Below are 13040 nucleotides of genomic sequence, written 5' to 3'. Positions count from 1 at the left end.
CACTGTAAAGATTCACAGAATGCTGCCTGTAAAACTTACATTTTGGTGGGACTCAAACCAAAAACCTTTTAGTTTATCCACTAGTAAGTTTATCATTTCAGCAAAAAGGGAGTAATTCAGACAAGATTTCAACAGTTCCAAGGTACACTACCGCGTTTTATCTTGAAATCCAGTATCTAAAGGTCAACTCTGGTGGGACTCGAACCCACAACCTTTGAAACATGTCTTATTGTTTTCATCAGCATCAAAGTGACAGTTTTTCTGCTCGTTCATTACAATGATGAACAAGCATCAAGCTGTCAGAAGCTGTTTCTCACGTGGCAACGAGATTGTGCTTCACACACACACACACACACACACACACACACAGCTGATGTGATTACGTGAGAGTGTTGGACTGGCGCCATCGTCGGCCACTGTGTGTGTTGAGGTGTGTCTGAAGCGGATGCACCTGTCTGTAACTTAATTCACTTTTTTCTTCTTCAAAGCCACATTTCATTACTTTCCTTCACTCTCAACGTACTTCTGGTACTACATTGAGTTAAATCCCGTTTGTGTCGGCAGCAGGTTGTGTGTTCCACAGGAAACGACGCGGTTTGTTTAGGTTCAAGCAACTCATTTACCACGTCGAACCAACAACCTCCTGGCTGCATGATCCACCTCCTGTGGCTTTACTCCTCTCCATCATTTCTGACAAATTACAAATTAGGACTTGAGTGGGACTCGAATCCACAACCTTTGAAATCCTTAACCCACAGCTAGGATTTCAAAGTCTTATTTTAAAAAACATGTTTACGTTGGTAGAATGTATATAATGATATGTTTTAAATTAATTGAAAACTTGGTTAAATCAACTGGTTGTGGTCACACAGGGATTTGAACCCGCAACCTGCAGACCTGCTCTGCAGCTGGTGAAACCTGACACCCTCCATCTGACCCACATCTCACAGACAGCTGCAGAAACACCCGTTTATGTACGGAGGCCTAATGGGGTCAATCTGTGTTACTGTATCAATGACTTTGTAGGAAGCACACACACACACACACACACACACACACACACACACACACACACACACAGCGGGGCCACATTCTTGTCCTCCAGCCAAACATTACATATGTCCTCACAAAAGAAGAGAGAGAGTTCTTTGGAGCTGCTAAAGAAAGACGTGTGCAAAGCTTCTTCTTCTTCTTCTTCTTCTTCTTCTTCTTCTTCTTTAGCCCTCCTTCTTCTTTGTGGGTGTCTTTGTGCCTCTGCTGCGCTTTTATGTTGTAGAAGAAGACATTCCTGAGCGAGAGCACCAGCTGCACACAGAGTTCAGTGTGGAAGCTCACCGGAGCTTTTCTCTTCTCTCCAGGTTTCTACTTCCTGTGACATCATCGCAACATGCCTGAGGGGTCACGGCGTGGCAGCCAGCGATCGCCTAGCAACACAGGTAAGGGGCGGGGCTTGCGGGGGATCAGGGGTGAAGAGAGTCAGCCATGTTTCTGCTCGTGGGACTACGGAAGTAGGTGACGACCAAGGTGACGACTACGGGAAGTAGGTGACGACTACAGGAAGTAGGTGACGACCAAGGTGACGACCAAGGTGACGACTAAAGGAAGTAGGTGACGACTACAGGAAGTAGGTGACGACCAAGGTGACGACTACGGGAAGTAGGTGACGACCAAGGTGACGACCAAGGTGACGACCAAGGTGACGACCAAGGTGACGACTACGGGAAGTAGGTGACGACCAAGGTGACGACTAAAGGAAGTAGGTGACGACTACAGGAAGTAGGTGACGACCAAGGTGACGACCAAGGTGATGACTAAAGGAAGTAGGTGACGACTACAGGAAGTAGGTGACGACCAAGGTGACGACTACGGGAAGTAGGTGACGACCAAGGTGACGACCAAGGTGACGACCAAGGTGACGACTACGGGAAGTAGGTGACGACCAAGGTGACGACTAAAGGAAGTAGGTGACGACTACAGGAAGTAGGTGACGACCAAGGTGACGACTACGGGAAGTAGTTGATGACTACAGGAAGTAGGTGACGACCAAGGTGACGACTACCGGAAGTAGGTGACGACCAAGGTGACCACTACGGGAAGTAGGTGACGACCAAGGTGACGACTACGGGAAGTAGGTGACGACCAAGGTGACCACTACGGGAAGTAGGTGACGACCAAGGTGACGACTACAGGAAGTAGGTGACGACCAAGGTGACGACTACGGGAAGTAGGTGACGACCAAGGTGACGACTACGGGAAGTAGGTGACGACCAAGGTGACGACTACAGGAAGTAGGTGACGACCAAGGTGACGACTACAGGAAGTAGGTGACGACCAAAGTGACGACTACAGGAAGTAGGTGACGACCAAGGTGACGACTACGGGATGTAGGTGACGACCAAGGTGACGACTTAAGGAAGTAGGTGACGACCAAGGTGACGACCAAGGTGACGACTTAAGGAAGTAGGTGACGACTACAGGAAGTAGGTGACGACCAAGGTGACGACTACGGGAAGTAGTTGATGACTACAGGAAGTAGGTGACGACCAAGGTGACGACTACAGGAAGTAGGTGACAACCAAGGTGACGACTACGGGAAGTAGTTGATGACTACAGGAAGTAGGTGACGACCAAGGTGACGACTTAAGGAAGTAGGTGACGACCAAGGTGACGACTTCAGGAAGTAGGTGGCGACTACAGGATGTAGGTGACGACCAAGGTGACAACTACAGGAAGTAGGTGACGACTACAGGAAGTAGGTGATGACGAAGGTGACGACTACGGGATGTAGGTGACGACCAAGGTGACGACTACGGGATGTAGGTGACGACCAAGGTGACGACTACGGGAAGTAGGTGACGACCAAGGTGACGACCAAGGTGACGACCAAGGTGACGACCAAGGTGACGACTACGGGAAGTAGGTGACGACCAAGGTGACGACTAAAGGAAGTAGGTGACGACTACAGGAAGTAGGTGACGACCAAGGTGACGACCAAGGTGACGACTAAAGGAAGTAGGTGACGACTACAGGAAGTAGGTGACGACCAAGGTGACGACTACGGGAAGTAGGTGACGACCAAGGTGATGACCAAGGTGACGACCAAGGTGACGACTACGGGAAGTAGGTGACGACCAAGGTGACGACTAAAGGAAGTAGGTGACGACTACAGGAAGTAGGTGACGACCAAGGTGACGACTACGGGAAGTAGTTGATGACTACAGGAAGTAGGTGACGACCAAGGTGACGACTACCGGAAGTAGGTGACGACCAAGGTGACCACTACGGGAAGTAGGTGACGACCAAGGTGACGACTACGGGAAGTAGGTGACGACCAAGGTGACCACTACGGGAAGTAGGTGACGACCAAGGTGACGACTACAGGAAGTAGGTGACGACCAAGGTGACGACTACGGGAAGTAGGTGACGACCAAGGTGACGACTACGGGAAGTAGGTGACGACCAAGGTGACGACTACAGGAAGTAGGTGACGACCAAGGTGACGACTACAGGAAGTAGGTGACGACCAAAGTGACGACTACAGGAAGTAGGTGACGACCAAGGTGACGACTACGGGATGTAGGTGACGACCAAGGTGACGACTTAAGGAAGTAGGTGACGACCAAGGTGACGACCAAGGTGACGACTTAAGGAAGTAGGTGACGACTACAGGAAGTAGGTGATGACCAAGGTGACGACTACGGGAAGTAGTTGATGACTACAGGAAGTAGGTGACGACCAAGGTGACGACTACAGGAAGTAGGTGACAACCAAGGTGACGACTACGGGAAGTAGTTGATGACTACAGGAAGTAGGTGACGACCAAGGTGACGACTTAAGGAAGTAGGTGACGACCAAGGTGACGACTTCAGGAAGTAGGTGGCGACTACAGGATGTAGGTGACGACCAAGGTGACAACTACAGGAAGTAGGTGACGACTACAGGAAGTAGGTGATGACGAAGGTGACGACTACGGGATGTAGGTGACGACCAAGGTGACGACTACGGGATGTAGGTGACGACCAAGGTGATGACTACAGGAAGTAGATGACGACTACAGGAAGTAGGTGACGACCAAGGTGACGACTACAGGAAGTAGGTGACGACTACAGGAAGTAGGTGACGACTACAAGAAGTAGGTGACGACCAAGGTGATGACTACAGGAAGTAGGTGACGACTATGGGATGTAGGTGACGACCAAAGTGACGACTACAGGAAGTAGGCGAAGACCTAGTGGATGACCTAGGTGACGACCTGGTGGATGACTACAGGAAGTAGGTGAAGACCTAGTGGACGACCTAGATGACGGCTACAGGACCTAGGTGACGACTACATGAAGCAGGTGATGACCTAGTGAACGACCTAGGTGACGACCTAGGTGATGACCTAGGTGACAACCTAGTGGACGACCTAGGTGACGACCTAGTGGACGACCTAGATGACGGCTACAGGACCTAGGTGACGACTACATGAAGCAGGTGATGACCTAGTGAACGACCTAGGTGACGACCTAGGTGACGACCTAGGTGATGACCTAGGTGACAACCTAGTGGACGACCTAGGTGACGACCTAGTGGACGACCTAGTGAACGACCTAGGTGACGATCTAGTGGACGACCTAGTGAACGACCTAGGTGACGACCTAGTGGGTGACCTAGGTAACGACCTAGCGGAGCAGAGCTAGCCGTGTCTGAGGGTGTAGCTTCAGAGTTGTGTTCCTAACATCTGATGTGCGTTTACGTCCTCTAGGACACATCAGGCTCTGTAGTGCAATGGATAGTGCGGTGGACTTCTAGTGCTGTTTCACAGGAGAAGTGATTCAAAGGTTGTGGGTTTGAGTCCCACCAGAGTTGATCATTATTGATGCAGAGGGGAGCGATCTGCACTTATGACCCAAATCATTCCCACAATGCTTCACTTCAGGGAGAGTTTTGTTTCAGTATTTTGGGTCTCAACTTGTCACCTAAGCAGAGCAGAGTGCACTGCTATTACACACACACACACACACACACACACACACACACACAGTAATGGTGTTTACTTACACACACCATGCTGTTTAGTTATATTGACTTCCATAGTTAACATTCACACACACACACACACACACACACACACACACACACACACAATGTACACAATCTGTGCACACTGCACTGATTGTTGCATTCATGCAGACTTGGCTTAGGTAGACACACACACACACACACACACACTATGTGTGTGCAGGAAGTTGAATGGTTTGGGGCGATAAAGTGTAGCGCCAAACAATGTTTCTGCCGTGACAAACACACACACACACACACACACACACACACACACACACACACACACACACACACACACACACACACACACACGCAATAAAATGCCGCTGCCGATCTGTTGATTATAACCATAGAAAAGAACGAAGCAGAAAATACAGAGAACGCCCAAGATAAAGAAAAACAACAAGATGAACGATAGAATAGAGACTGAGAGGAGGGAGAGGAGAGGAGAGAGGAGAGGAGGAGGAGGAGGAGGAGAAAGAGGAGGAGGGAGAGAGGAGAGAGGAGAGGATGAGGGAGAGAGGAGAGAGGAGAGGAGGAGGAGGAGGAGGAGGAGGAGAAAGAGGAGGAGGGAGAGAGGAGAGAGGAGAGGATGAGGGAGAGAGGAGAGAGGAGAGGAGGAGGAGGAGGAGGAGAAAGAGGAGGAGGAGGGAGAGAGGAGAGAGGAGAGGAGGAGGAGAAAGAGGAGGAGAAAGAGGAGGAGGAGGGAGAGAGGAGAGAGGAGAGGATGAGGGAGAGAGGAGAGAGGAGAGGAGAGAGGAGAGGAGAGAGGAGAGAGGAGAGGATGAGGGAGAGAGGAGAGGAGAGAGGAGAGAGGAGAGGAGAGAGGAGAGAGGAGAGAGGAGAGGAGGAGGAGGAGAAAGAGGAGGAGGGAGAGAGGAGAGAGGAGAGGAGGAGGGAGAGAGGAGGAGGAGGAGGAGGAGGAGGAGGAGGAGAAAGAGTTGGAGGGAGAGAGGAGAGAGGAGAGGAGGAGGAGGAGGGAGAGAGGAGAGAGGAGAGGAGGAGGGAGAGAGGAGAGGAGGAGGGAGAGATGAGAGAGGAGGAGGAGGGAGATAGGAGAGAGGAGAGGAGGGAGAGGGAGAGGGAAGAGGAAAGGAGGAGGAGGGAGAGGGAGGAGGAGGAGGAGGAGGGAGATGGGAGAGAGGAGAGAGGAGAGGAGGAGGGAGAGGGAGGAGGAGGAGGAGGGAGAGAGGAGAGGAGGAGGAGGGAGAGGAGGAGAGGAGGAGGAGGGAGAGGAGGAGGAGGAGGAGGAGAGAGAGAGGAGGAGGAGGGAGAGGGAGGAGGAGGAGGAGGAGGGAGAGAGGAGGAGGAGGAGGAGGGAGAGGAGGAGGAGGATGAGGAGGGAGAGAGGAGAGGAGGAGGAGGGAGAGGAGGAGAGAAGAGAGGAGGAGGAGGGAGAGGGAGGAGGAGGAGGAGGAGGGAGAGGAGGAGGAGGATGAGGAGGGAGAGAGGAGGAGGAGGAGGAGGGAGAGGAGGAGGAGGATGAGGAGGGAGAGAGGAGAGGAGGAGGAGGGAGAGGAGGAGGAGGATGAGGAGGAGGAGGAGGAGGGAGAGGAGGAGGAGGATGAGGAGGGAGAGAGGAGAGGAGGAGGAGGGAGAGGAGGAGGAGGATGAGGAGGGAGAGAGGAGAGGAGGAGGAGGGAGAGGGAGGAGGAGGAGGAGAGAGGAGAGAGGAGGAGGAAACACACGTTTGGCTCCGGCTGTGTGCTCGTCTGTGATTGGCTGCTCTCTGCTGGTTCCTCTCTGATAACAAACAGTAAACTGGTCTCAGATCAGTCTGGAACGTTGGAGTCTCTCAGCTTAAAGTCTGCTGATGGTTTCTTCATGAAGACGCTTCACATCGTCATGACGATGCTTTGTTCTCACGGAACGTAGAACTCATGCTGAAGACTCATCCTGTTGTTCTACATTTCACATGAGAACAAAACACTTCCTGGTTCTGTTGCAATGCCTCCAGAAGATCCATGAGAGCGCAGGATGAAGCTCCGCCCACTTGTTGCTGACCTGGGATCTGTTCCACAGCAGAACAATGTGGGGAAAGAATGTCAGAAAGAAGACTGCTAGAGGGAGTTCACTTTCGTCTGGAGGAGTGAACGTAAACACGAGGAAGTGTGTGTGTGTGTGTGTGTGTGTGTGTGTGTTTGACCCAGCGTTGTGAAGGGGTCAAAGGTCAGGCGGGCCGTCACATCGGTCCTCTCGTACCGTAAAACGACAATGAGGAGCGAGACGACCCACTTCCTGTCTCTGTCTCCGTCAACATGTCACTTTTATCTGTGCTGCAGTCTGAACACACACACACACACACACACACACACACACACACACACACACACACACACACACACATACACACACACGCTGAACAAAGGAAACACAAAGCTTTTCTCTCCCAGGTTTTACTGCTTTGTTTCATTCGGGTTCAGTTCTACGTTGAAAGCAACGCTGCAACATTTTGTGAAAAAGGGATTTGACCGCTGTTTGCATGACACTCTGGGTTCTAATCTCAAGAGATGTGTTTGCAGCTGCTACTCAAAGCTCTGACCACATACTCCATGTACTCGTGTACTTCTGAGTACACGTGCTGCGTTGTAAAGCAGGCTGTGATCAGTCGTGTCTGACAGGCGGCCGACACGAACCCATGATGACAGCGAGCAGCTGCTCTCTCATTACTCTAATCACAGCCCCGCTGCAGCATTTAAAGGGGAATTCCACCTTACGACCGCATCCACAGCTGAAAGGTACAATTGTGTTGTTGGGTTCTTTTTTTCTTTTTAAAGAATAATAATCCATGTGGGCTCCGTCATTTAGTTTTTTACCTTCTGAGATTTATTTAAAGATGAAATAACAAAACACCAAGTGTAGAAACGTTCAAGAAAGAAACACAGCGAGGCGTCTTTAAAAGCTGGAGCAGCTTTATTATAGTATAGTAATATAAATTCTCCTCGTGTAAAAGCTCTGATCTTGAGTAAGTAAACAATACAAACACAAGGTTTAGGACTTACATGTTTTCTGTCACATGTTCCATTACAAGCTCTGTGGAGAAGAACCAATGGCCTGTTTCATGCGTGACCAGAGGCCCCGCCCCCTGTGCTTGTAGGGTGGATGTCAGCCCGCTGACTGTTACGCAACAGAGTCAGAGCTCCTCCCGATGTGGAGGTAAAGGTTCCCGCTCACATTCACAGCACTGGAGCAGGAGAAGGAGCAGCTTGAAGACTCAAAGAAACGATGGCGGGGTTCCACAGGGAACGAGCGCGGGTCCCCTAGCGTTCCGTCGATTGCTTTAAGGCTGATGGTGGCGACACAGACTTAGTTTGAACAGGATCCTGATGCACCTGGTGGTGAGGGCACGGTGTTCCAGGCTCAGGTGAGACAGGAACTCATTCGATTTTGTTCACCAGAGGTCAAAGGTCAAGCTTACTTTGACCTCAAGAACAATTCCACACAAACGTCTAAAAGGATAAACATGATAAAGTGCTGATACATTAACTTGACTGCTTGTTGGAGGCACATAACCGCAAAGCCACACTTCTACAATTAGACTATTTTTAAATGTCTTTTCTTTGATTTAAAGAGTTTAAACTTAAAGCTGCGTTCTCTCTGATGACCACCGGGGGCGAGTTCTCTGGTTGACCTATGATGGTGTCTGCCGCACTGAGAGCTTTACTGCAGGTTGTTGGATCTCGACAGAGAATCTGATTCTTTAAACAAGTAAAATGCAAAGTAACAGTCGACTCTGGTGGGACTTGATCACACAACCTTTGAATCACTTGTTCAGCATTCAGCTAGAATTACTTCAGCATATATATATATATATATATATATATATATATATATATATATATATATATGTATATATATATATATATATATATATATATATATATATATATATATATATATATATAATGAATATATAATGAATATATACATACAGGTATTTGATGGGCAAAATTCAGTGTGTGTGTGTGTGTGTGTGAAAAAGAGAGGGATGGAACTAAATGCACCAAACCACGTCCTGTATTTGAAGTCACACTCAAAGAGACACACAGGAAGTCAAATGTGTTTTGCTTCAGTGTTTTGTTTCAGTCACACACACACACACACACACACACACACACACACACACACACACACACACACACGCACAACCTGCAAACTGTAAGTAAAGCACTTTATTTTTCATGAATGTGTTTACTTCTAGTCGTCATGGTTCTGTTTAGAGGACCAGGACTTTATATATTTAATATATTGGATTTATATATTAAATTAAATTCAGAGTAAGAAATCAAAAAGAAAAAAGCTTCAAATGTTTCTGAACCTCAGAGAGAACAGGAAGTACCACACAGAAGGGAGTACATGCAGGTACTTGTACTTCAATTGCATGTTCTGCTGCTTATACTTCTTCTTCATCTCACAGGTACATATTGTGCTTTTTACTATGCTACATCTCAGTGGTACATATTGTACTTTTTACTGTGTAAATACTGTACTTGCATTACTTAGCAGTAATACACCATCTTACTGATGAATCAATACCTTTATATGTACTTTAACTACATTGATATACTTTCTCTTCTGGATGATTTGAAAGCAGGGTTGGTACTTGTAGTGGAGTATTTTCACAGAGGGGTATTAGTACTTTTACTGCAGTGAAGCAGTACTTCTTGTTGCTGGTTTCAGTCCCTATGAAGTTCCAGATGAAACGTCACGTCTTCATGTGGAACACAGAACAACAACCAGGAGGTCAGCGGCTCTCGACCCGGCTGGTGAAGTTGTCATTAACCTGTTAAGCCCTAGCGTCCCCCAATCGTGGGACCCTTTTATATCAGGAAAATCAGGAAAAAAATCATGGTATAAATCCCTCCCCCCCAAAAAAACTAACATGTTAGGTATCAAATTAAACATAAAAATCAGGGCTACAATAATATATAATCCCGGTGTACAACCTCTAAACACAACTCAAACAATAAATAGGATTAGGGGTTAGGGTTCGGGTTATTAGGGTTAAGAAGCTGCGCTGGTTGAGAAGCTCAAACCTCAGGAAGGAGAAGAGACGAGGGTCTGACGCTCCGGAGGAAAAGCTCTGCTTTAACGCTCAGTTGGGACATTCCTCCTGCCAGGAAGTCTGGGGTCGAAACGCTGATGAAGTTTAAACACTTCTCACCTCAGACTCTGCCACTCCGACAGGTGTGCTGCGTCTGCCGGGAAACTGGAGATGAAATGATTACAGGGCCTCGGGAAGTCGTAACCAAGGGAACAGCTATACAATTACATTTTTAAATATGAGGCCATGTGTTTTATGAGAAGAGGAAAACGTGGAGAAACTGTCAATCAAAAGTCCTCTCAGGTCGCTGAAGACGGGAAGAGAGAGATTTGGTTCTAAAGAAAAGAAAAGAACATCTTTTTACTTCTGGTTCCCCCGAGAGAAACAAGAAGTAAACTGCAGCAACGGCTCTGTGCTTATACTAAATATGGTCCTAAACCTAACCAGTGGTTTAGGTTTAGTTGTTTAAACCTAACCAGTGGTTTAGGTTTAGTTGTTTAAACCTAACCAGTGGTTTAGGTTTAGTTGTTTAAACCTAACCAGTGGTTTAGGTTTAGTTGTTTAAACCTAACCAGTGGTTTAGGTTTAGTTGTTTAAACCTAACCAGTGGTTTAGGTTTAGTTGTTTAAACCTAACCAGTGGTTTCGGTTTAGTTGTTTAAACCTAACTGAGTAGTTTAGGTGTTTAACCTCTTAGCGTTCCTGTAACATTTGCTGAAAAGCTCCTCTCCAGGTAAACCCAAAGTAAATTGGAAGCTGTGCTTGAACTATGTGGAGTAAATGCATGGTCTTGGTCTCTTTTGAAAGGTAACAATCTGAAGCTTTTCCCCTCAATAGTCAGAATCACTTTAAGTGCTGCTGACACTGAGTTATGTGAGTTTGAACACACTAAAGTATAAGGTTTTTATTTCCCCCTGAACATTTCTTTGCAAATAGATGCCTGTAGGTCACTATCAAAAATATTCATCATATATATATATATATATATATATATATATATATATATATATATATATATATATATATATATATATATATATACCTATTAAAAAGGCTTATAGTCTTGCAAACTTATATAGGTACTATTCATATTTACTACCAGTATTGCTGACACATTTCATGCTAATTCAATGCCAAACTGAGGCTCTGTGAGCAGCTGTCTCTTCTCATCAAATTGAAGGCTGTTGCCTGTTGGGATCAGCTCCACCCCCTCTTGTTTAGACCCGTTTTTTAGGCAATTTCATTAGCTGTCCAAGACGCCTGTCATCTGAGCTGTACGACGTGACAGGCTTGAGCCACGTAGGAAAATAGAGGCTGAGCCTGAACTTCAACGTAGCTTCTGGTTGGGTAATGTAGCCTGTCAGTCAGGACATGGAGCTCAAGTTCAAGTGAGGATTCCTGAGAAATTTGAGGTTTTCCACTGTGCTCTCATGCAAACTTGCTTTGCTCCTAAATAAAAAAACAGAAGAGTTGTGTCAGTTCGTGGTGATCTGACGCTCGGCTGCACACACACTTCCTGTTTGCTGTCGGCTGCACACACACTTCCTGTTTGCTGTCGGCTGCACACACACTTCCTGTTTGCTGTCGGCTGCACACACACTTCCTGTTTGCTCTGAGGACGCTTCACGCTCAGACGAACACTTCCTCGTGGAGAGCGTGTGATTGGCTGCTTGAGTTCAACAGGTGTCTGTGTGTGTGTGAGTGTGTGTGTGTGTGAGTGTGTGTGTGTGTGTGTGTATGTGTGTGTGTGTGTGTGTGTGTCGTTATCAAATCAATCTGGTCGTGGAGTTTGTTGCTTTTGACCTGAATATATCAGAATATAATGAGTGTTTGGCGTCAAAGACACAGGACTGTTAGTGTCTGTGTGAACATCAAAGTACTTTTGTTGTTTTGTATCAGTTTCATATTAATCCCCGCCCCCTTTTCTCCCCCCCGCCCCCTTTTCTCCCCCCCAGCCCAGCGCCCCTCCTCGGTCTCGTCTCTGAGCGGGGTTTTGGGTCGCGTGATGTCGGGTGAGCGAGGAGCCTCGTCGTCCTCGTGCACCTCGGTGAACACGGCGTGCTCGGACCCCGCCTCCCTCTCGCTGTCCTCCTCCGCGTCATCCGCGTCCCTGCAGGACACCTCCCGCTCCTCCTCTTCCTCCTCCTCCTCCTCCTCCTCTTCCTCGCTGCCGTACGGCGCCGTGCCGGCCTACAGCGCCTCCTCCGCGCCGAAGAGGAACGGCTCCGACATCAGCCTGGACCTCACGCCGCTCGTCACGCCGCGCGGGGGAGGAGCTCCCGGGGGAGGGGGAGGAGCCTGTGTCGCGACAGGTGGAGGCGACCGCCCCGATGGAGGCGGAGCCAATCAGGTGACGGCGGTGACGGTGGCCACGCCCAGACAGCTGTCCCGGCAGGAGCGCGTGGTCCTGGAGATCGTGGAGACCGAGCAGGCCTACGTCAGGGACCTGAAGAGCATCGTGGAGGTAAGAGCGGCATGCGGCGTTCAAACACAAGAGGCGTTCAGGGACACCGCGTCTCCTCAGCCGTCAATCTGAAGACAGTCGGAAGAGAAGATATTTCATACAGAAGAGCCCCAAGAATGGGGGCTAAACGCCTCCTGCACCTCGTGTTCCAGTAGTCCTATGAACCCCAAATGAGTTCCAATACTTCTGTTATTATATATGATTGTTTTCTGATTTTCTAGCTATGAACATCCAGCATGATATGAGTCAGATTCCCCTAAAATGCCTCGTTGAGCGGTTCAGAACTTTTCAACCTGCATGGTTCAGGGCCTTAACAACAACCCACATACTAATAACACACCTTTATGGAAAGATTATGACCTAAAGAATCGGATTCAAAAATCACAAATACATAAATCATTGGCATGATAGGAAGGAGTTTCAGTCAAAAAACTGTGTCGTTCGGTTCAAAAATGGACAAATGACTTATTCTATGCCGAAACATTAT

The 13040-nt window shown here is 48.2% G+C and overlaps 2 protein-coding genes across 2 annotated transcripts in view; both read left to right on the top strand.

Annotated features, from left to right (window-relative positions):
• Positions 1-12181, top strand: part of LOC306742416 (uncharacterized protein) — a 48890-nt gene extending 36709 nt beyond the window's left edge. Inside the window, exons 2-3 of the mRNA XM_079224796.1 lie at positions 1359-1436; positions 12045-12181. Coding sequence (XP_079080922.1) covers positions 1359-1436; positions 12045-12074 — 108 coding nt within the window. The 3' untranslated portion in view covers positions 12075-12181. The remainder of the gene's footprint in view (positions 1-1358; positions 1437-12044) is intronic.
• Positions 1-13040, top strand: part of LOC306742560 (protein NLRC3-like) — a gene marked incomplete at both ends in the record, with an annotated part of 315498 nt that overhangs the window by 183443 nt on the left and 119015 nt on the right.

This window comes from Taurulus bubalis (genome assembly GCF_910589615.1).
Source record: "Taurulus bubalis genome assembly, chromosome: 10".
Classification (NCBI taxonomy): domain Eukaryota; kingdom Metazoa; phylum Chordata; class Actinopteri; order Perciformes; family Cottidae; genus Taurulus; species Taurulus bubalis.
Note: the sequence above shows the minus strand (reverse complement) of the source record. Positions and strands in the feature narration are given on the sequence as shown.